Source organism: Saccopteryx leptura, chromosome 3, assembly GCF_036850995.1.
Source record: "Saccopteryx leptura isolate mSacLep1 chromosome 3, mSacLep1_pri_phased_curated, whole genome shotgun sequence".
In the NCBI taxonomy this organism is placed as follows: domain Eukaryota; kingdom Metazoa; phylum Chordata; class Mammalia; order Chiroptera; family Emballonuridae; genus Saccopteryx; species Saccopteryx leptura.
In genome coordinates this window covers 307,535,426-307,560,879 of record NC_089505.1, presented here as the reverse complement: position 1 = coordinate 307,560,879, position 25,454 = coordinate 307,535,426, and the positions used below count along the sequence as shown (strand labels likewise).

Sequence of the window (25,454 nt, the reverse complement as noted above, 5' to 3'; positions counted from 1 at the left end):
ATAGGTTCTCAATTCATTTTTTTTTTTGAATCAATGAAGAAATGAATGTTGATAATCTGACAAGAAAAATGATTCACCAGGACAAACCGTCAGAGATGTTAGTGTGTACGCTGCCCAAGGGAAAGTCCTTGTCTTGTTAATTCTCTACAGCTTCCTCAGAACTTTGCAAAGCTCTGGAATATAGTGGGTATTCCATTAATGTCTATTTTATAAATAAATTAACTTATTAGTTAATGATTTAAGCTTTCTAATTGTCACAGTGTGCCTTAAATAAAACATCATGCTTTGGGCAACTGGTTTATTATTATAATTTGGCTACCAAATTTGTTTTAGAAACTTAAGTAAATTTCTCATTTCTGAGCCTCAATCTTATCTTAAAATACTATTTTTTAGGGTATGTATCTAAGATTTAGAATAGCTAAATTATATACAATGTCTGGCAGATAATAAATTTCAATAAATGTAATGTGATTTTCCCCCCTCTTTTTAAATCAAACTAGCTCTAAATGACTCTTGTAGTACAATTTACATTTACATTGTTCTCTTTGAGAAAAAACTTAAGAGCTCAGCTGCAACACACCATCTGTACCAGTAAAACAAATTGGAAATTTATATTCTCTTCCCTAAGTTCCTCCCTAAATTTCAAGCTACACCTGTGCAGGAAGTAGTATACAACATAAACAAAATCTTAATCATTGACTACCATCAAAAAGGAGCAGAAGGGGAAAACATCTACAACTTCCAGAGGAAATTCCAAGCACAAATTCTCACAGTTGCTTCTATTCACTTGTTGTTATCACTTTGACCATTGTTTTAACTATGGCTTGAAGAGGGACGTTAGTTTCATGGTACTTGTGCCTCCTAAAAGCAAAGTACTATTGCTGCTCTCCAATCTTAATGACTGTAATACTTACACTTGTCAGCTAGGCTGAATTAAGCCAGGTAACATAGAAACTCAAAGAGTAAATTCTGCAAGTTAAATTTAAAGAGGAAAATGTTTAATCCAAGTGCCATAAAGCTTGTAAATAGTCCCTTTGATTGTAGCACTAGAAAGCAGTCTGTTGGAAGGCATGCTTCATTAACTTTCATTTACATAGGCCTGAAGCAGATGATCATCATCTTATAAAATTAATAGTATGGCTATAATTTTTCCTCTTATAATTAGAAGTAGAAGATTTACAAGAGGAATTATTTTAAGGAAATCCTGATAAGGGAACTGATATAATACTTCAGAGAGAGTTCTAAATTTAACCCAATGGTGAACTTGGCCTATCTATCTAAATATCTGGAATTTATTTTTATTTTATGCTGACCAGTTTTTGACTCATTAATCTCATTAGTCCTTCTTTGTTGAACTTTAATTTTAAAAGATGCCACGGTTAGAGAATAGCACCAATTGTATGTGGTATAATTTGTTGTCTCAGTTGATAAAAATGTCCCTATTTTGGCAATTTTTTACTATTTTCTGATTCTATTCAGAGTGGTTGAAATTTGTTACTTTTTTGTCTATTGAATTTATTGAGGTGACACTGGTTAACAAAATTATACACGTTTCAGGTGTACAATTCTGCAATAGGTCATCTATACACTAAAGTGCGTGTTCACTACCTCAAGTCAAGTCTCCATTCATCACCATTTATTCCCCATACCCTCGTCCACCTCTCCCACACCCTCTCCCCACAGTAATCACCACACTGTTGTTTGTGTATATGAGGTTTTTTCTTTTTTTTTCTCAATCCTCCACCCCCTCCTTTTAAGCTCCCCACCCCCCAAAAGCTATCAGCCTGCTCTCTATGTATGAGTCTTTTGCTTATCTATTCATTTGTTCATTCGATTCCACATATGTGTAAAATCATATGGTACTTGTCTTTCTCTGACTGGCTTATTTCACTTAGTATAATATTCTCCAGGTCCACCCATGCTGTTAAAAAGGGTAAGATTTCCTTTTTTATGGCTGAGTAGTATTCCATTTTGTACATGTTCTGCATTTCAGTGCTTGCTTAGGCTTAGGGGAAAGCCAATGTTGACAGGCCTGTGGGGAGGAGAGAAGCCTGACTGAGGTGTGATCATGGCAAAGCAGGGAATAAGAAATGGGTAATTGTGAACATTTGATGCATGTATTGGAGTGGAAGAAGCTGAAAGTAAAGTTTCTAAGCATTTATCTCAAGAAGTTAGGCAAATAGTTGCAAATTAAATCCAATAAGAGCAGAAAGTATGATATAATAAATATAAAAGAAATACATGGTGATGCAAAAATATTATCACTAGTATCCAATACTTTTTTTAATTTTTAAGACTTCATTTATTCATTTTAGATAGGGGAGAGAGAGAGAGAGAGAGAGAGAGAGAGAGAGAAGGGAAGAGCAGGAAGCATCAACTCCCATATGTGCCTTGAACAGGCAAGCCCAGTGTTTTGAACTGGCGACCTCAGCATTCCAGGTCAATGCTTTATCCACTGTGCCACCACAGGTCAGGCCCAATAATTTTTTTTTTAAGTGAGAGGAGGGGAGATAAGAGACAGACTCACACATGTGCCCCTACTTGAGTCCACCCAGCAACCCCCATCTGGGGCCCATGTTCGAATCAACCAAGCTAGCCTCAGAACCTGAGGCTGATGCTCGAACAAATCAAGCCACTGGCTGCAAGAGGGAAAGAGAGGGAGAAGTGGGAAGGGAGGGACAGAGAAGCAGATAGTTGCTTCTCATTTGTGCCCTGACGGGGGACCAACCCAGGACATCTATAAGCCTGGCCATAGCTCTATCCACTGAGCCAACTGGCCAGGGCCATATTCAATAGTTTTAAGAAAAATTCTTAAATAAAACATGCACATAACTTGCTGAATAAGACAAGAAATAAATCTGAATTTTTATAGAGATGTAGGATTTGTTATTAATAATATTCCCACAAACTAAAGCTCAATCTGATATGGCTTCATTAGTGAATTCTTTTAAATGTTTAGATAAAAAATGAAAATGATTTTACACAAATACTTTCAGAAAATATAGACAAAGGGAATATTTATCTACTATTTGTATAAGTTCAGAATAATCTTAGTATTAACATTTGACAAAAATATTACCAGAAAGTAAATTAAATGTCATTATACTTTATGAATATAGATTCAAATACCATAAAAGGTAACTGATTAATCCTAGTAATAGCTTAATACATAGTGACTTATGGGTTTTGTTCCAGAAATATGAGTTGTTTACTTTGTAAAATTTAACAATTTATTTCACTGTATTAACAGGAATAGAGAAGAAAAAAATCATTGTAGATACAAAAATATTTGATAACAGACAAAACAATGGATGATAAAAATTCTTACATCTAAAAACATAAGAGAATTTCCTTAATTTTAAGAAAGTGCCTACAAAAAATGACAACCACAACAAATATCACTTACCTGTAACATATTAAAAGTTTGCATTGTGATATTAGAACTAAAACAAAGGGTCACTTATTAACATTTCAGTTAATCATTTTATTAAAGGTCTTACTTAACCAGTGCAAAAACATAAGGAGATAACAGAGTGGTTAAAACTTTAAACAGTGTTTTAAGTAAACAAAATAAGTTTACAATTAGAATAAGTGCAGAAATATATTTGGGGTAATTTCCTTGGAATAATAATATTTTATTTATATCTCATTGTAATCATGAGCTACAAGATTGGCTTTGAAAGATCCTTAAATTCCATCCAAACTAATTTTGAGCTTAATGTGGCAATATTTTGTTGAGTGCATGCTTTGGTCAAGACAACACATTAATTCTCTCATCTCTAAAGCTGACTCTTTTGCCCATTCAGAGCAAATGGGTGAAAAATAATAGTAATTTTCATTTTCAGCATCCTCTGCCTTGAATTTTTTTCAGTAGTCCTTTGCCTCACATGCTTGACTACATAATACTCTAAAAGGAAGATGTGGTGTTTAGAGAATTATGGCTGAGGTAATAAGTCTAACATTTTAATATAATTACTCTGCAAATGTTTAGTGAACACTGGATTGTTATCTATTGCTGAATAACAGCCTCAAAACTTAGTAGCTTAAAATAACAATCTTGTTTTTCATGATTCTGTGTGTTGGCTCTGGCTCAGCTGGGTGGTTGTTCCGCTGGTCTTGCTTGGGATCTCACATGAGATTGTAGTCAGATGGTAAGTGGAGCTGATCATTCAAAATGGCTTCTTTTCTCACTTCTTAGGCACATTGGGGCTCCTACATGGGTTCTCTATTTCCAATGCGTTGCCTAGATTTCTTTCATAATGGCTCAGGAGACTGAGAGACTGTTATGGAAGCTGCTACTCTTCTGTAAGTCTGGTTCCAAAGTCCCAGGATATAATTTATATTGTATTGTATTGGTTAAAGCCAATCAAAGGCCATTAACAATTCATAAAGATTGGTAAATAAAGGAAATAAGGGTTTCAGCCCAGAATAGAAAGCTGGATAAAATGTCTTTCCCACCTCTACAACAAACACGACAAGGTCTATCACTGGGGTGTACACCTGAAACTAATATAATATTGTATATTAACTGTAATTGAAAATTAAAAAATGATTAAAAGAAAAAAATTAAATTAAAAGATGAATACTTAAGAAATTTTAGAATGGTCGGCTAAACATAGTGACTATGGCTGATTACAATCAATAGACGTTGTAACCATCTACACATAAGCGGATTCTCTATTTTATTAATAATAAATGTCAATCAATAGCCAAATTGATTAATAATGGCCAACAAACAAATTTTAATTTCAAAATTATTATTTATTAACATTATCTTTTAACTGTCCTTTTTCGTCTTATAATATATCAAAATAGAGAAAAATTCTGGATATTCTAATTCAATTTTGACAAGTATATATAGAGTCAATTTCTTTTTTAAATGTTAGTACAAATTATTGGAATCAGTTATAGATTTGGTACTCTTAAAATTATTTTACTGCCACTTCCAAGGATATTTTTGATAGTTGAGTTATGCTTAATACATTTGTGTATATTTATTAAAAAACAATATTCAGTGACACTTGTTAGAGATGGCGAAGCAGACTTTACTCAGGACCATTAAGATAGGTGTAGGCAGCACAGCAGTGGGATTGTGCAGTATGGGAGAGAGCTTGGGCTCAACATCTAAAACAGTATAAACAAGTGGTAATTTATACCGAAAGAGTAAAGTAGGGGTTAGTGGATGGAAAATTACTAAGAGAAAACATGAGGAGTAAAGGAGGTTCTGGATAAACTGGACCTAACAGAATTCTGCTGAAGACAGGCCAGGGTGATTAGACATCACCCGGGAGCTGGTGAAGGGTGAGCAACCTGATCCTATATTGAAAGTGATCAACATATGAAGGGTGGAGTATGATGGCTACACGTACTTCGCAGGTGCTTGCTGAAACTGGATTTTACAAGGAAATGCACAGATGGGCCTAGGAGAACATTCAGGGGACTGACTAAGGTTTGGTCAAGTAATGAATTTTTGTCATATCCAATCAATCACAACATGATAGTATATGTTAAAGGTAGAATAGAATAAATCAAGGATTCTCAAGTCTGAACAGGCATCAGAGTTACCCCAAGGGCTTGTTAAAAACCAGATTGCTGAGCCTTACCCTCAGATTTCTGATTCAGCAGATGAAGGGCAGGGCCTGAGAATTTGCCTTACTCAGAAGTTTCTAGGTAACACTATTATTTTGGGTCAGGGGATCACCTGTTGAAAACTCCTTGCATAGATAAACAAATATACTTTCAGGTCAGACACACCTGAGTAAAACCCAGATCTGCTACCAATTCATTCTGAGGAAATTGGGCACAACCTTATTGTTTTCATCTGTAAAATGAAATATTAATAACTACCATGTAGGGTTGCTGCTAGAATTCCATTATGTGCTAGCCACAGTGTCTGGAACAGATAATGTAGCCAATAAATGAAACCTGTTGATACTATTTTGAATGTTTGATGATGAAGGTATCATTGGAATATTGTTATGCTATTCTCAATGCATTTACTTAATTTATATCTTCACATGTATTGATCAAGTTAAGTAAATTGGTTGAATATTTTTATTCTGATCCCACTAACAGGAAAAATACTTTTGAATTTGAAGTAACTATTTAAATACTATTTCAATTCTGTCTCTCAAGAGGGATCCTTGTTTTGCAAAAAAAAAAAAAAAAAAAATGATCAGTCAACCAATATTTATTGAGCCTCTTTGTCCCCAGGGAGAATACATACACATAAATTTTAAAGTGTATACAAATTGGCTACCTTATTTTTCTCTCTTTCCTTTATCATTTTATCTGTGGAGTTGGTGCTTCAGTTTGCAGGTTGCAGGGTGCCCCTCCCCCATGTTCAACAGGCACATCTTGCATCAATTGAGTACCTACCCCAAAAGTGGCTGACACATGTGTGGGCTCTTCTGTATTTTGGTATTGTAATTTCCTATTACTGAAAAAAATGAGAAGTGTTACCAAAGGGTCCAAGGGGATTTCCTGACTAGCAGTGCTTTTGAAGTTGAAAAATATTTCAAGACAGAGATTTTTAATTGCAAAGAATCTTAATCACGTAGAGAAGTATGCCTTTGAATTTTTTTTTTTTTTTTGAACAGCATATTTACCAGTTCAGGAAGCTCATTTCGAAGAAATTATATTTTAATTTTAATGCTTTTTCTTCCCTTACCTTGCTACAATTTTATTCTTAGTCTTATTTATTACATTCGGAAAATTAGGCCACTTGCCTTGAGCTATTCTATATAATAAATGTTTCCATTTCAAGTACCCATTATTTTACAGATGCAATTGTAGGCTTTAATTGAAGAAAACAATATAAGATGGCTTTGACCAAGATTTTCCGGGTTTATTCTACTGCCATCTTTGCAGGGTGCTATTCCCCACTTGAAAAATCTGAGAATTTCTAGTAGTGTTAATTCTGGGTCTAAACTCATCGATCTGGAGGAAAAAAGACTTTACTTCTAAATTCAATTTTTCTAACTAATTTCATTTGCCTGAAGTTTGAATAAACAGGGCTCATCTTAGAATGGATATCTGATCATGAAAAAGCCAACACAAGAGGAGTAAAAAAGCTTGTCATTTGTTTAAGACAGGAAAACAATACTGTTCAAAGTTTATGTCAAAAACACATTGCCATAAATGTTGCACTATTTATCCCAGTTAGAAGGTAAGAATATTTGTTTGTGTTCCTATTCCTAAGTGGTACATATAACATAACCAGAAACATATTTTGTCTTTCGTTATAGTAACACACACACAGAGGATCATTGAAACCCAAATAAAATGACATTCATTAGGAAGCCACAATCTTTTGAATTAAGTGCAATTCTTTTTTTTACTTTTTGTTTATTTTACTTTTTAAATTTTATTTAGAAAATTAACTTTAACAGGGTGACATTGATCAATAAGAGTACATAGGTTTCAGGTAAACATCTCTATAGTATTTGAATTGTTGATTACATTGTGTGCCCATCACCCAAAGTCAAATCATTTTCTGTCACATTAGAGTTGTCCCTCCTTACACCCTTCCTTCTACTGCCTCCAGCACCCCCCTTTCCCACAGCCCCCTCCCCCTGTGACCACTTCACTTTTAATCTATGTCCATTTGTCTCAGTTTTATATCTCACCTGTGTGTGAAATCATACAGTTCTTAGCTTTTTCTGATTTACTTCTTTCACTCAGTATAATGTTCTCAAGGTTTGAGTGCAATTCTGAAACAAAATAAATATTTTAAGTACAGACCCTTTACTTAAAACACAATCACTAATTGTAAATAGATGCATTGATATCATCAACCTAACCTGAATGAATGATCTACCATATTTGTAAATATATTAATGATTATTATGTATGTAGATATGTATATTAATACATCTTTGGCCCCAGGGTCTCTTAAGATTTGGGTTGCAAATTTGGTTTCCAGGTTGCTTGTTTTGTCTAATTTTTGTTTTTAGAGGTATTAGTAATGCCATTAATAAATTTGATTTTGACTTTAGGAAAAATCTATTACTATGTTTTTTAGCTTTTCCACATATGCCTGTGGGGTTAAAACCCCGGGGTAACCAATAATATTATATTTGCTCATCACAGAAGAAGTGTGAGGCAAGGAAGACTGTACCAGGTGATGCAAGTCAGGGGAGGTCCCTTGGGCCAACCACAGTGGCAGCTTTATGTTTGTGTAAAGGAGAGCTTCCAGAGGGTGAATCGGGCTGGGAGGAAAGACTTGGGGACCTTACCTAAAAGCTGGGGTTGCACAGCATATTACACGGAATTAAGGAGAAGTCAAGTGCCTATTACAGAGAGGGGTGGGAGTGAGGTGAGGGAGATGGTTGCAGCCTCACTGATAGAGATGATGGTTATAGTAGGTAAGTTGATCTAGGAAAAAGGTAAGAGGTAAAAAAAAAAACACGGCAAGTTTAGTGTCAAGAACATTATTCATTATTTTTTTCTAACTAGGAGACTTGTGTGCCAGCTATTCAATGTTGGAAAAATAAGAATCATCTGGACTTTCAAAATATGCTTTCATCTCTGCTTATTGAGAAGCCTAGAAAAAGGCCTGAAGCACTTTCAGTTTTGGTTAAAACAAACAAGCATATTTTTAAAATATCTCACACTTCATCCATCCAAAAGCTTTTTTTAAAGAGCCTAATAAATAGTATTCCTTTTAAAAGGAACATGTAAAAAAAATCTTTCTTTTACATACCATGAGCAATAGCTCCTATGAAAATGGGTATACTGGAAATTTATGATCAAAATCAAGAACAAATTTTCCAGGATATCTAATTTAATTGTATTTTCCCCATTTTTTAAAAAAGGAAAGTTTGTACTAAACATTAGCTCAAAGATATCTTCAAAGAAGCTATCAAATATATTATCTAATGCCTTAAATTTTAAAGACCATGTCAATCACATTAAAGCAGTGCTTTTCCTTTTAACAGATTATTTTGACATTCAGGAAAGGAATATAAAGTGAAAAATACTTTCCTCTATTCACAAATATTCGGGATTAAGGTCAACATTAATAAGTAGACATCTTACCTGTGACAACAGTTAAGGCATATTTTGATTTTGAAGCACTGTAAGAACATTTGGCTTATAAAAACAGAGCAATTTTTGATCTTTAAAGTCTATGGTTGAGGACACAAGGACAATGCTTCCAACACCAGTTCCATTGTGAGTGTTTGTCTCATACCACCAAGCAGCTTTGTGACACCAGGTGGGTGTCTTACAATTCAGCTCAACTCTGTCTACCTGGAGGTACTGTCAGATCCTACAGGTAATGGCCCAGGTCTAGAATATAGCCCTTGCCACACACACATATCAATCACAAGTCCATGTTATCACCTGCTTCTGATCCACCAGATTGGAGGTTCCTAGGACCTCCTCCTTGGGATTGACCAATTTGTTAGAGCAACTACAGAACACAGAGAAACTTTTTGCTTACTAGATTAACAGTTTATTATAAAGTAATAACTGAGGAACAGCCAGATAAAGCCAATACATAAGACAAGGTATGGATAATGGGCACGGAGCTTCCATGTCCTAACTGAGCATGCCCCTCTCCCAGCACCTGGAGGCATTCATCAGTCTGGAAGCACCATGAAGTCCATCATTTGGTTTTTCATGAAGGCTTCATTAGGTAGGCATGACTGACTAACCACTGGCCTCTCTCCCCTTCCTCTCTTACCATCCCTACATGAGAGTTCCCACACTGATGACCTCATCTAAACCTAATTACCTCAAAAAAGTCCCATTTCCAAATGTTAAAATGGGGTGAAGGCTTCAACATATGAATTTGAGGGCACACATTTCAGTCCATAGCAATGAGATTCTTCAATCTGTAGGTTTATAGTTTCACCAAATTTGGAAAAAATTTTGGCCATCATTTTATTTTTAATGTTATTTCTGTTCCCATGGCTTTCTCCTCTTTTTCTTGCGACTCCAATTACAAATAGATGTTAGGTCATTTGTTATTTTACCATAGCTCATGGGTGTTCTCTTTAATTTCTTGTGTTTAATTTTGGATAATTTTTACTACTATGTGTCTAAAGTTCACTAGTATTTCCTTTTGCAGTGTCTAATCTGCATTTAATTCCATCCTATGTATTTCATTTTAGATATTTTATTTTTTTATCTCTAGGGGTTTGAATTGGTTTTAAAAAATATCCTTTTTTTCTCCCCTCTTTATGCTCACACTTTTCTCTATCTTCTTGAATATAAGGGGTTTATTTATAACATTCTTTATTAATTCTAGCATCTTATTTCTGGGTCTGTTGATATTGATTTTTTTCTTGAAAAGTGATTATGGCTCATTTTTTCCTGATTTTTTGCATATAAGTTAATTTTTATTGGGTGTCAGACGTTGTGAATTTTACATTGTCAAATGCTGGATATTTTTGTATGCCTTTACCTATTTGGGGGCTTTGTCTTAGACAATAAAATTACATAGAATCAATGTGACCCTTTGAGGTTTGCTTTTAGTCTTCATTGTGGCAAGTTTAATTTAGGAATAATTGGCCTTCTAGTAAGCAATACCTTCTGTAGACCTTACCTGGTGGCTCCTTTATTATATCTGTCCACTCTGGCTGGTAGGAACATGAATTATTCCTGGCTCTGTGAGATCTGAGGGCTGCCCCACCTACTCCTCTCTGGTGGTCTTTCCTCAGCCTTAAATAGCTTTCTTACATGCACACACAGTCAGAGAAGACCTGGGAGGGCCCCTCTGCACCTCTGTCAAACCCTCTCTGTGCATTGCTCTCCTTCCTGCCACTCTACCCAGCCTGAGAATTATAGCTGCCTTAGCCTCCTATGTTCTGTCTCCATAATCAGTGAGGTTGCTGGACTATTGGAGCTATTCCTTCTAGATGTTAGCCTGAGAAGGCTCTCCAGGCAGTGAGCCAGGTCACTCACAGGTCTCATCTTTCCTGATTCCCCTGTTTTAGGAATCACTGTTCTAAGCTGCCTGTAGTCCAGGTCTGAAACCTGTCATTTCAGTATTAGGTTAGCTTTTCTAGTTCTTTAAGATGGGGGTCTCATTTTCCAATTACTTTTGAATACTGCCTTTGTTAGACATTGGATTTGTACATACATTGTAATGTATCTATTGACTGACTATTCCCTGTTACTCTGATATACTTGTCTATTTATGTGCTAATAACACATTCTTTTGATTACATTAAGAATGTAATATTTTACATTAAGTTGTAATATTTGCAAGTCAAATCTATCCTGTACTTTTTATACATTTTTCTATTGCTCTCAAATATTTTTTATGATATACTTTCCCCTTTCTAAAAATCTTGTTAAATGACCTAAAATAATAGCTTATCATTATATTCAATTAAGCACTTTATCTTTATTGCTGGAAATAAATATTATGTGTTTAAACCATATTATAAATGAATTGTATTATTCCCAGTATAGAATAAAGCTACTAAATTTTGCATATTTTTCTTTTAAGAGGTAATCAAATCTTCTTTTTATAGCATATTATAACAGCAAAAAGATAATTTATTTTTGTTTAATATCAACTGATATTATTATACTTTAACGTTATAGAACTGTGAATCAATGTTGTTTAATTATGATACTAGAGAGCATTTCTGTCTTATTCCTGATTTTGATGAAAATGGCTTTCGTGTTTCACCATTCGGAATAAAATTTTTGGCTCATCATATTTAAGACCTTTATTTTAATGCCTTCTTAGAGTTTTTATTAGAAGTTCTGCTATATTATATCAAGCACCACTTCAGAATGAACTGAAATGATGAAAACATTTTCTCCATAGTGTATTAATTGGTGAATTATGTTAATTGGGATATTTTTATCTTGAACCCCCTTTTCATTCCTAAAATAAATTGTCCTTAATCATTTTGATACCTATTTGTGAGTGGAATGAATTCTATTATTAAATGTCAGATATTGTTAGATTGGATTTAAAAACAACAGGTTTTTTAGAATTTGCACCAATAGTCCTGACAGTAACAAATGAGTGGTTTTCCTTTTTGTGTTCTCTTTAACAAGTTCTATTATTAAATTAAATCAGATTCTTAATATAAATGAGGAGACATCTAGAAAAATCAATGGTCTGGATTTAAAATTCTAAAAAATTAAAATTATATCAAGAAGAATCCAAGCATTGACACCATCACTGAAAGAGGACAGTGAGTTGCACGTCATCATCCAGAGGTGTGAGCAGAGACTGTGATAGCTGAGAGTGACCTGTCCGGGGCATGCATATTTTTCCGTTGTTTATGAATAGCATCTCCCTCTTCTTTATTCTCGCTCCTCCCTCTTCCCTGAGATTTACTGCCTCTGTGTCAACATGAGCTAGGCTCAGCTGCAGAACAGTTTTTGTACTTTTGCTACAGCCGAACATATGAAGCTGGAATGCCCAGTCTCTTAGGGCTTAGCAAGTGTTAAAGCGAGAAAATCCTCTCTGGCAACTGTTGAGGGAATACATTAACGTCAGGGAATGAGGCTATCCTGGAGGCAAAGAGCCACTGCTCAGAGACATAGACATGTGACTTGCATGGCAGGCCCACTCATCATTCTGGGCAGCAGCTGTGGTGGGTGTTCTGGAACTCAGAACAGTTCCTAAAATCTTGGATACTCAACTATAATCAACATTTCTCTCTTTTACAGCTGATTCTGCAGTCAGCACTGTTCTTATAACCTTAAAATAGGCTGCGGTTGTCATTGAAGAAATGTGTGGCCTTTCCCACCCCACACATGAGTCCTCTACCTTGGCAACCCCCCTTGGACGGGGCATTCTCCTTTCCTTCCCCAGTTTGTCACTACACTGTATTTCTGTCTCATCTCTTCTGTCTTTTCAACATTACCTTTACTCTCTCCACATATTGATCGCAACTCAGTTTAGGCTGAATGTAGTATTTGCAGCTCACTTTGAATGCCATGATCACATGGGATGTGGAGTCATTATACAATATTGGCAAAAATAGGCATGGAGTAATGGAAGCAGTACAGTACAGTGGACTCAGGGGTAGCAATTATGAAAGTGGCAAATTCAGTAAGGGTGCCAGCAGCTTCCATAGTGACATTGTTGGCTTCTAGAGGAGCAGGGAATGAATAATGGTCATGAACCAGGACTTTGCCGTGGTCAGTTGCTACCTTCCCTCCACCTGTCATGGACATCATATTTGTCTTGCTAGCATCCATTTAACTCCCTCTCCATTAGCTTGAGATTGAACTTACCCTCATTTCTAGGAATGGGACTTGGTTTGATCTAAGACAATCATAGTTTCTTGCTACAAGAGCTAGTTCAAAGTTAAGCGAAGACTCAGCCCTAAGCTGATTAGTGCACAGATTTGATTTAGCCAGAGCAATTTTTGAAGGTATAGGCACAAGCCTAATGGTTTAGTTAGAGACACTGTTCAGATCTTCTGTTAGATATTGTTGATGTTGTTTCAGTAATTCATTGCTCAAGGGAAAAAAAACACTGAAAAACTTAGTGTCTTGAGAATCAATGATATATTCTCTTCATTTTGTGAGTCAACCATGTGATTGTTTTTTCTTCTCGCCTTGCCTGAGGTCATTCATTGTGGTAACAATCATATAAGAGTTCACTTGTAACTGGAGGATCTCAAATGGTATTACCCTCATGGCTGACAATGATACTGACTGTTGCTTGGGAGTGCCTTGGCTCTTCTCCATGTGCTTTTTATCCCACAGTAGGGTACCCTGGTCATTTGCCTAACATGTTGGTCTTAGGTTTTTAAGAGGGAAAGAATGGGAGTTACAAGTTCTTTTAAGGCTTAATCTCTGGAACTTGCATATGATCACTTCCATTATATTTTATTGGTGAGAGCAATTAACAAGGCCATCTAATATTTAAGCTAGAGAAAAAAATAGACTTCACTTCTTAGTGGGAGCAGCAGAATTGTCAAATTACTCAGTGATATAAACACAAAGAATTATAATTTATTAAGTGACATTATCTATAATGGTTAAGTAAGGCTAGTTCTACAGTGCAAGTTATGTATGTCGCATAACCCATTGTCCATAACTTTGAAAAATTTTGTAGATACTTCCATTTGGTGGAGGAAATTTGTTCTCTTAACTTTCTCTACATAACTGGCTTTTTGATCGACCACATCTTTGTGTGTGTTATGCTTAGTTTAATGTATGTGTACCTGTCATAAATCTAAGTGTGAAGACACTACTGGTTTTTTCTTTTTGGATTATCATAACCCTTTTATTTAAATGTTCCACTGAAAGCTGTATTATATTGGATTTGAAACTTCTAGATAAAGATGGTTCAAGATAATGAACATGAAGATGTATGTTTTTTCTTCTCCTCACCACCACCACCAGGCCCCTGCTACCATGACTAGATAATAGTAAAAGAAAACACCCATTACCACAATGAGAACCATGAGTATGAGAGAGATTTCAACAAATTTCTGAAAAGCAAAAGAGGACAGAAGGTTTTGACAAGAGAAAGAGAATAAGACAATGTTAGAGCAGCATACCAGAAGCCTTAAGAAAAGGAGAGTTGGTGGTTATAAAGGTGACAGAGTGAGAAAGGCTTAGTTGAGAAGTCTATGTGCAAAATAAGTTTATGCTTTTTCCTGATGTGCTATGTCTTTGTTTCCCTTCTTTGTGTTCCCTGATGCTTAGTGCAGGGACCAACCATCAATTTCAGACTAAAATTATCTAAGGATTCTTTTCTAATAAGATGTAAGTATATGCATAGGCAGAATGAGAGCTTTTGGTATCAGCACCCTAGAGTAAAGTTACCCCACTGTCGCAGTTGGATCTTTCATAGCTAATGCCTGTTTCCATTGCAAGGTTCATTTCATTTAGACAAGCCTAGGACACAACATAAAGTTCCCAATCAGTGTTCCTATTAGTGAGAGAGACCAAGCAGGAAAACAGGCCCATACATAACAGTACAAACACACCCCTGCTACAGAGAGAAATTATCCCATTCTCCTTTCTTAAATAGAAGGGAATATCCAAAGACCATTGACATCATGAATGTACAGGATTAAAGTCAGGACAAGAAAAAAATACAGGATAACATTAAAACAACAACAACAAACTAACACACACACACACACACACACACACACACACACACACACACACACACACACACCGTCTCTACAAGAAACAAAGAAACTTCAGAGAAAGATTTCAGAAGGTAGTGCCCCTAGAATTTAAGAACAGAATGCTGTGAGAAAAGAGCAATCAGAGAACAAATTGTAATATCACATGTATAATCATGTGCCACATGAAAGACTTGAAGGGGGGTCATAATATAGAGTATGTCTCTTGCGACATAGAGAAAACAAAACAGAGATTGAACCAAAAAGACAACACCAAGAAAACAAAGAGATTGAATATGAGATAGATATGATATACAGAGAGTAATTCTAGGAGATCCAACTCAACTTTGGAGTTCCAGAAAAATGGGCACACAATAAAAGGAGGGAAGACATTTTTAAAAAATGACACAAAAAACTTTCTCAGAGATTGGAAGAGAAAACTTTTCTGTTTGAGTCTATCAAGTTCCTAGCAAATAATTGAGAAAAGACTCATGTGGATATAGTCCTGAAATCTTTTTGTCATAACACAAAAGAAAGAGAAGATTCTTAAAATTTTTCAGATAAAACAGGTTCTTCAGAAAGGATAGAGAATCAAACTAGCATTGGACTTCTAATCATCACCACAAATGGTAAGAGAAAAATGAGCAATGCATTCAAAATTTTAATGGGCAATAATTCTGAACCTAGCATTCTTACATAGTTAAGCTAGTAGTGAACCATAATAAAAAAAAAGGACTCAGAAAATGTATATTCCATGCACCCTTTCTAAAAAAGTCTTTTAAGACATAATACATCAAAATGAGTATAGATATCAAGTGTTGTCAGTTCAATTGTGTTTTCTTAAAATAGTTCTATCTATGAGACATTATTTGGAAATAAGGTCTTTACAGATTATCAAGTTAAGAGGATGTCATTAGGGTGAGCTCTAATCCAATATGACTATGTCCTTCAAAGGGGAAATTTGGACACAAAGATAGACACCCACAGAGTGAAGACCATGAGAAGACACAGAAAGAATACCATCATCATGCTAAGGAATGTCTGAGGATCCCAGAAAACAGGACAGAGGCATGAACAGATTCTCCTTCACAGACATCAGAATGAACCAACCTTGCCAACAGCTTGATCTTAGACATTTGGCCTTTAGAACATTAAAATATGAATACCTTGTTACAGCAGCCCTAGAAAATTAATACATTAAGAGAATAGATTTTTTATAGAAGAGATGAGGGAATTCATCAGAGTTTTGGAAAAATAATTCCTGGATGACAGTTTTCTATGAGGTCCTTAGCAATCAGTCCAGATTGGAAATGAAATCAGAGGGCTCCAAGGAGAATGAGGAACAGAACAGAAAAGAAAATAACAAATAGGCCTAGGGGGCTAAATAATGTTAGTGACTTTTAAAAGAATATATTTCTTTTTTCCACAAAAAAATCAAGATTTCTACAAAAACCAGAAAACAAAAACAAACAAAAAAACTAACAAACTATGTAACAAAGTCATGGTTCAAGTATAAAGGAAACTGAGAGATGTCATGCATGCCTTTCAGTAATTAATGGTGTGTTATGAAACAGAAACCATTTAACCTAGAAGTAGTCCCTTGAGTGTCATGAGTATTATAACTTTGGACCCAAAGAGAATAAAATGCAATTTTACCACACTATTTATTTATTTATTTATTTATTTATTTATTTATTTATTTATTTAGCATTATTAAAGTAGTCAGATAGTATATATTCCATTTATTGATTTTAACTTTCAGAAAGTAACATTAGTGACTCAAATGTGGTTACAAAACACAAAATAGATATTATCAACCCTGACACTACAAAACTGAGGACAAAGTTCAAAAGGTAGAATGTAGAAAAAGTGAGATGAAGAAAAAAGGCCAGAATTAGGAGAAGTCTCATCTGATATAATGGGTAGATGAGACATTGATTAAATTTTAGAAAAAGAGTTGAGTGTCATTAATTTTTACAAAGGTTATCAGTATAGAAATTAAATTTATAACTATCAAAAATGGGTACAGCCTGACCAATGGTGGCATGGTGAATAAAACATCCACACAGAATGCTGAGATCCCCAGTTTGAAACCCTAAGCTCTCCAGCTTTGCTGTCTTGAGCAAAGGATCACTGACATGATGATCCTAAGGTTGCACACTTGAAGCCCAAGGTTACTGGCTTGAGCAAGGGGTCACTGGCTTGGCTTGAGGCAACCCTCCTTATCCTGGTCAAAACATGTATGAAAAGAAGCAACTATGAATTGATGCTCCTCACTCTTTTTCTTTCCCTTCTTGTCTCTCTAAAACAAACAAAAAAGAAAATCAATAAAAAAATGTATATAGCCTTTCCTAACTTGATAAAGAACATCAATGAAAATCCTATAGCTAATATCATAATTAATGGCAAGCACCTAGATGCTTTCCCACCAAGATCAAGGATTGGCCCTGGTCAATTGGCTCAGTGGATAAAGTGTTGGTCTGGCATATTAATGTCCTAGGTATGATCCCTGGTCAAGACACACATGATAAGTGACCATCTGTTTCTCTTTCCCTCTCTCTCCCCCTTCTCTCTCTTTTCCCCTCTTGCAGCCAGTGGCTTGACTGGTTTGAGTGTCAGCCCCAGGCACTGAGGATAGCTCAGTTGGTCTGTGCTTTGGCCTCAGGTGCTGAGGATAGCTCAGTTGATTTGAGCATCGGCCCCAGACAGGGGATGCTGGGTGGATTCCAGTCAGGCTGCATGCAGGAGTCTGTTTCTCTATTTCCCCTCCTCTCACTTAAAAAAAAAGGCAAGAAAAGCTGCTATCAACATTACTATTCCTCATTGTACAGGAGGTCCTAGCTAATGTAAAAAGAAAAGGAAAGAAAAGATATCAGATTGGGAAAAAAGAAATAAGACTGTTTGTGTTCACAGATGACATGATTATTTAAGTAGAAATCTCAAAATGATAGCAACAAAACTCTCCTGAAACTAATAAGTAATTATAGCAAGATGATAGGATACTGAGTTAATATATAAAAGTCAATTGATTTCTTCTATATCAACAATAAACAGTGTGAATTTGGAATAAAAAACAAGAGACTATTTACATTAGCACACAAAAATATAATAAAATATGTTTAATATCTATATAAAAAATTTAAAACTCTGATAAAAAATCAATAAAAACCTAAATAAATGAAGAGATATTCCACATACATGGGTAGAAACACTCAATATTGTAAAGGTGATAGTTTCTTCCAACTTAATCTATAGACTCAACATAATTCCAACTGAAATTCCAGGAAGTTAATTTGTACATATTGAATAGCCAACTTGGGAGAAGAACAAAGTTAGAAGACTGATAATACTTGACTTCAAGACTGATGATAAATCTAGAGTAATCAATACAATGTGGTACTGGTGAAAGAATAGCTCAAGATATTAGAAAAGAAAGCACAGAAATAGATTCACACAACTATAATCTACTGATATTTGAAAAAGAAGCAAAGGCAATCTAATTAAGATTAAATTCAAAAGGTAGTTTTTGCAACAATTCATGCTGGAACAACTGTACATCCACATGCAAAAAAAAAAAAAAAAAAAAAAAAGACCTTGTACCTTTTATAAAATTAACACCTGGTCATAAACCTAAGTGAAATTGTAAACATTTGAGAAGATAACACAGGAGAAAATCAAGGTGGTTTTGAGTCTGGAGATGATAAATCCACACATTTTTAAATATAATATTTTAGATACCACACCAAAAATGTAATCCATGAAAGAAAAATTGATAAATTAGGTTTTATTAAAATGAAAACCTTCTGCTCTGCAAAATGACAGTGTCAAGAAAATAAAAAGATATGAAACAGACTGGGTGCACATGGGTGACTCAATCTTTTTCTTCAAGACACTGTGATCTCATAGTGAGTTTCCTCAATTGATCTGGCAATAATGATAAAGTGTAATCAGTGCTATGAATGGGAGAAAGGACTGAACTGTGGGGCTTGGCATTATAAGAATTCTGAAAGTACTCCAGTGAGGCTGGGGTGCATTTGCACAGTGGGGCATGGCATGAAATACAGGCAGGGAGGTTGGTCAGCAATGATATTTGTCTTTTTATCTTGAAGTGCTTGAAATAGGATTAGAAACTTCATGTATTCAAGGGAAAAAAACTGTCGTGACTTCTTTTATTCCAGATGATTGTGAAAACAGTTTCTCATACTCAGATCAATCTGATACAGGAACAATCTCAGAGTGCCTCGCCCTTCTCACTTCCTGACTCAAATCTTATCTGTGAAAACCTCTAGGCACTCACTCATGGGCAATGTGGTCTTACAGAGACCAGTCAGTACCCTACGGGGAAATCCTTGACCAACTGAGAACAGGAAATGATGAATAAATGCTTCCCTCTTTCTTCCTCCAGGTGGGTAGCAGGGCTTCTCAGAAGGTCCTATAGGAGAGCATCCAGTTTCCTGTAGGGGTGGCATTTGTGAATTGTTTTCCCTCTTTCTCGGTTTCACTATTCCCTTTCCCTCACTCCTGCTCCTTAGGATCACATGACTACATATACTGTTTTCACATTAGCTTTTGTCTCACACTCTGCTTTCTCAGGAAACTAGGCTAAGACCAGCAGAGAATATGTATACATATATATATATCTATATTATATATTTGATATATAATATTTGATATATAATATATATTATGTACAGGTAACTATTAGATAGTAATATACAATATAACATAACATAACATAATATATTTTATATATTGGAATGACATAATATACATTTTATGTGTATTAGAATGATAATCATGGGAGGATATATTACAGAGTGTTAATATAGAAAGCAAGACAACCAGATAGAAATTTGTATAAGGAGGAGTTACTAGAGTATAGCTTGAGGATGAGAGGTTGGAGAGAATTTTTAAGGAAAGGAAAGGACAGGAAGTTTAATCAGGCAGATGGTACAATGTAAAGATGTATTACTTTTTTTTTTAGAGAATAATCACAGACAAAACCTGGCTATGTATTTTACAAAGATGGTTGTAGGAAATGATTATCTATTACATGTTAGATTTTGTCTATGAGAATTATTTGGGGTTATTCAAGCCATTATGGAAATGACCACATCTTGAAGAACTTTAGCGTCTTGCTGAAGTAATACTATCCAAACATTTATTTAGTTTTATATGCTATAAACATTGTATCTAAAATTAAAACATGGCTATGAAAACTATATTTTGTCCTTTGAGGCAATACACAATTTAAAAGTCCTTGAATTGGTATGATAGAAATAATTACATGCTCCAGTACATTCTATGCTTGTTACCACTAAAGTATAACTGAATTAGTAAGCCTTTTTAGAATTACTTCTTGTCCAAGACTCTTAATTGGGCATTAAATAGCTCAAACTGTCTGTAATATTTTTATACTAGTATAATTTAGAATTATCCACCATAAGCCAGAAGGAAATACCAGAATCAATTTTACTTGTAAAAAAGAACAGTCTGACTCTTCAAATTCTCTATTTAACTAGGTGAATACATAATCTTTTTATTATTATTTTTTTTAGTGCTGTTATCTTAATAAATGCCAGCATTGAATTTATTACTTACCTAGTATTGAAATGGCTGGAAGGCTAAAATGGTCTCTATCTGAAATATGACCTGGGAAGCTGTCGTCTTACAAAGAGACAGCCTTGGATTTTTCTTTTAGTCCAGGAAGTCCTTCTCTCAGCCTGACTAAAGGAAACCTACTCTACCTTGTAGTTTGGCTCTTCGAACCATGTGATAATGGATTCTACTCATGCCAAGTTCGTGCAAATGAAATAAATTTAATGGCTGAGCTAGTTCCCTCCTCAGCAGCCTCTTCTCTCTGTCTTCTTTCCTTCCATCTCTTTTTTATTGGATGCTTCAACCTCATTAGTATTTCAGGAAAAAACTGGATCTTGTCCATCATTTTTGTTGCTGCTTTTCTTTTCTTGGCAGACAGAGCCTGAAGTTTCAATAAGGGAAGTGGGGAGGGATACAACACATTCAGAGTTTATGAAAGACCTTATTTACCATCAAAGTGAAGGTTTCCAGATACTCCGGCCCTGTTTTCTTATGCTCTTATGTCTTTGAGGAGGAATTAATAACTCCAGCCAGGGCTACAGAAGACACTGAGAGTCGCCTGGCAGAAGGCACTACCCGGTGTCCTGAAGCTGTTCATTATGGTGAATGATATTGAGGAGTACACTGAAGTGCAGAAGAGTGGGCAGAACTATTAATAATTCCTCCATGGGCACTTCTGAGAGAAGTCTGAATACTTAAGTGGATATTTTTCTGCTAGCTTTTTTGCACATTTTTTTTTCTTTGCAAAGCACTCATTGCAGTTTGCCTTTACAGAGTTACTTATATTTGTGACTTTCTGTTCCACTCAATTATTAAGTCTTTAGAATGGTGGCTCTCAGATGTTATTGTGTCTAAGAATTATCTGAAGACCTTGTCAGATTGAGATTCTCAATCAATAAATTTGGAATGAGGCCCCGGGGATGTTCATTTTAACGAGATCTTAGAGACTCTCGTACTGTGGTCTATGATCCACCTGAGAATATCTGTCTGAGATCAAAGCCTCTGTGGTCTCACGCCCTAGCACTATGCAATACACATAGAAGTCCTCAGCACATGTGTGTGGAACTGAAGCACATGCTTTGGGTAGGTAGAACCCCATTGGTGATTCAGGCTCAATGTATTGTTCTCAGAGGTGAGACCGAAGCTCTAGTGGGTTGTATATGGACTTTTTACCCCCTACAAAAGGTGTTCTCCATTTAGGAACAATTGATAAGAGAGACATTTTATCTGGGACAACCCCAGTAGGAAAGCATCATTTATTTACTTATTTTTTATATTAGAGGAGGGTGCATGCCCAGGGGGGAGGAAATGCATTCATTCCTCGCTGCCTGTTGTACACTGTGATAGATTCAATCATGTTTGACTTTCCCATTCATTTCTGGATGCGCATTTGCCATGTCTTCAGTTTGTTTCTTTTGTTTATTGTTTACTATGTGCTGTGAGGTCTGCTCTTTCATGTGCTTTGTCCTTTGTTCTTCTGCCACAAGGTGTGAAGCCTTTTATTTATTTGTTCTTTGCTTATAGCTACCTCTAAATAGCCATGTGCAAAAGAAAGAGGAAAACCACATCTTGTCCATCGGCTCTTCATACATCATTCAAAAACGGAGTCCTTAATATATTATATAAGAAGAAAAGGACAGTTCCTCTCCTTTACAGAGGATAGTAATTCATTACAAACTGTGCTCTCAAAAGACATCATCTGGAAAACTGATCATTATTTTAATGTTAATAATTGGAAAGCAACTTTACTTTTTTAGAGTTTTGCTAATGCTTTCAACTATTGGAACAGATTAGAATGCCTCTTTCTTGCATCAAAACCATTCACTCCTCAGTTTATTTAAACGTCATTAGAGCAGACTGTTTAAAGTTGGTTTAACGACTGAAAAATACGTGAAATAGTATGAAGACAAAAAATATATAATATATAGGTTGTTTTGTGTGCTTGTTAAATTAATTGGAAATATTCAGTATTCATTAAGTCCTGGATCTGTTTGCAAGAAAGAAAGGGCAATCAACATAAACATTAAAATCTAGACATGCTCTGTTGTTTTTTCTCCATTTTCAAATCCTACGATGCTGTATCTTTTGATGAGCATTCAATAACAACTTTGTCTTTTTAATTAATGACACTGTCTTAAGTTAGAGCAGCCTCTTACAAACAAAACCTGCACAAATATTCTTGCCAGGTTGGATTTACATACTATCTAGATGTTGAAAAAAAGTTACAGACTTGCAAAGGGTCTCCCTTCAAAACAGCACAGTGCAATGGTGATGCTTATTGTATCTGGAGCATATTGTACAGGCCAGGGCTTCCACTTTCCCATAGTGTCTTTATTTATTATGCTAATTGCCTCTCCCAGGGCAGCAGGAGAGTATCAGCTCTGTGAAATCTTCTCGGTTGGGGGCGGGGGGGTGTTAAAGCTAACCTGTTTTGTGCCTGAATAAAACCAAAAATCAATGCCTCTCCCTCCCCACCCCACCCCCGTCCCCCCAAAGACGGGAGGGTCAATAGCATGCTTGTTTTTGTTCCCATCCAGTTATGTAACCGTGGGGACTTGTTTCTTTGCTTTCAGGATTTGTACAAAACACATTAAAGCTAAACAATAGACGAGAGTCAGAAGGAGCAGCCCTGGAGCTGTCTTGGGAGTATGTATGTGTTCTTTTAGGTTTGGGAATCTTTCATTAGTTCCATCTCAAGTGCTGTATGTGTGTGTGTGTGCGCGCGCGCGGCGTGTGTAGTTAGCTGGCACGCAACACACTTCCCCAGGATTGTGTTTCCTTTTTCCTTAGATTTGGCGAAGGGTAAAGGGTCGGAGTCACATGGATACAAAGCATTTGATTAATGCCCAAGTCACCGCTGTGGCCGCCGGAGCTGCCTCCCCTGCAGTCGGGGCCGAGTGAGGCTGGAGCGCGCCGGGCGCGCAGGTCCCGGGCCGGAGCCCCGACCCCGGGAGTTTCCTCTGCGGTGTCCTGCGCCTCCCGCGCCGGAGTCACAGTGGGCGGCCCCGATTGCCCCCTGCCCCCGCGACCCCCCTGCAGGTAAAGTCGCCCGAGCCTCCTAGAACTCTGCAGAGGCACCGACTTTCCTTTCCCGCGGCGGCGCGGGGCCGGAACTGCGCGCAGCACGGCCGCCAGCCCAGCGCCCCGCTGCCCACCATGAGCGACGAGAGCGCCAAGGACCTGGAGAAGCAGCTTCGCCTGCGCGTGTGTGTGCTCAGCGAGCTCCAGAAGACCGAGCGCGACTATGTGGGCACGTTGGAGTTCCTGGTGTCGGTGAGTGGCTCGGCGCGACGCAGGGGGTAGCGCGCGCGGAGCGGCATTGTCTGCGCCGGGACGCGGCCGGTCCCAGCATCGTAGCTCCCAGATCTGCACTGGGGTGCTGTGTTCGCGGGCGCGTTGATTCCTACCGGGAAATTGTAAAGACCGGGGACGCAAGGAGTTGCCAGGGGTTGGGAGAACTGAGGGTTTGAAAGTTAGCTGGAATGGGGGCGCAGGCGCTGGTCCAGGGAATCCCGGCTGCCCCCATCTTTCCCCACTCTCCTTTCCCCCCTGCCCGGCATGCTCCATTGCATTGTGCAATCCTCCCCCTCTTCTCTCCCTCCTCTGGGGATTTTATGTTAAGACTTTAGCTTGCTGATTAAAGTCAGTCTGCTACATTCAAGAACATTTAGATTTAAAAGTCCTTCATTCTTCTAGAGCCTGAGTTCATTATTCAGATTCCATGGCAGTGAAGTCCCTTTAGTTAGAATAATCTTTGAAGCAAGTTTCTGGTGGAGGGTAGATACAGAAAGAACAGCAGGGTTATGATCTTTAGCAGCTGTTGGATATTAAAGCCATATGTGGCGGTCACCGGTCCTAGTCTTGCAATCTCCTTCCCCACCTCCGACCCTGGGTTTAAATCAGTCCCCGCTCAGGTTCTGGGTTCCCTGTTTCCACTGCGCGCGCCCGGGAGAGGCTCATAATAAAACTCATGTCAAACAACTTCAAATTTTCCTAGAACTGGCAGGAACTTTGTTTCAGAATTTCAGCTCACTGGAAGTCGGCTTTGTAAACGGTTCATTCATTGCAGGACCAGGAAGGACAAAACAGTGAATAAAACTTCTGAGACATAAGCTCAAAAGTTGAAAATGTTTTTTATTTTTTTATTCACTGCTGCAAAGACAAAGAATTTGAAGATTGGCTGCTCTCCCCTTGATGCTGGGGAGAGCATCATTCAGACTCAGGAGTTGTAGCCTTTGCAGTCTCCCCCAAATCTTCTCACCTTCTTCCACCACCATATTGGGTGATCACCTGGTCCAAAGGGAAGTGTGTCATAGGCCAGACTTCCTGCTCAGATTTCTTTCTGAAAGATACTAACTTTTTGCTTATGATTTTGATAGAAGAAATTTACTTCTTAACTATGGCAAGAAGGAAAGAACAATGTCTCAAGGGATGTAGGATGCACAGGTTGGCTTCTGTTTAATTTCTCAAGTTAAAATCAATCTACTTGAGCCCCCAGGGGCCACATTCTTTTGAAATGTAGCGGTATTTGAGAATGCACTACTAATTGGTCATAAGTAGAATTGTACACTTGCATGCAGCAATGTCAAAATAATGTGTTTTAAAAGAGATTTGACTTTTTAATAGCCTCAAATTTGGTTTTCATGAAACTTTGATGGTGACAAAATCCTTTGCTTTATAAAAATCTGTGTCACTTCTTAAGTTCTATTAGTTACTTCCTTTTGGAAGCTTATGAAAAAGGTACTGTGCAGAGTCCTAATTTAGAGAAACAGTTAACCTAAATTA

The 25,454-nt window shown here is 36.8% G+C and overlaps 1 protein-coding gene across 1 annotated transcript in view; it reads left to right on the top strand.

Annotated features, from left to right (window-relative positions):
* The first annotated feature begins 23,234 nt into the window (after positions 1–23,234).
* The window catches only part of PREX2 (phosphatidylinositol-3,4,5-trisphosphate dependent Rac exchange factor 2), a 269,082-nt gene continuing 266,862 nt past the window's right edge, over positions 23,235–25,454 (top strand). The window contains exons 1-2 of the mRNA XM_066378926.1: positions 23,235–23,315; positions 23,460–23,942. Coding sequence (XP_066235023.1) covers positions 23,826–23,942 — 117 coding nt within the window. The 5' untranslated portion in view covers positions 23,235–23,315; positions 23,460–23,825. The remainder of the gene's footprint in view (positions 23,316–23,459; positions 23,943–25,454) is intronic.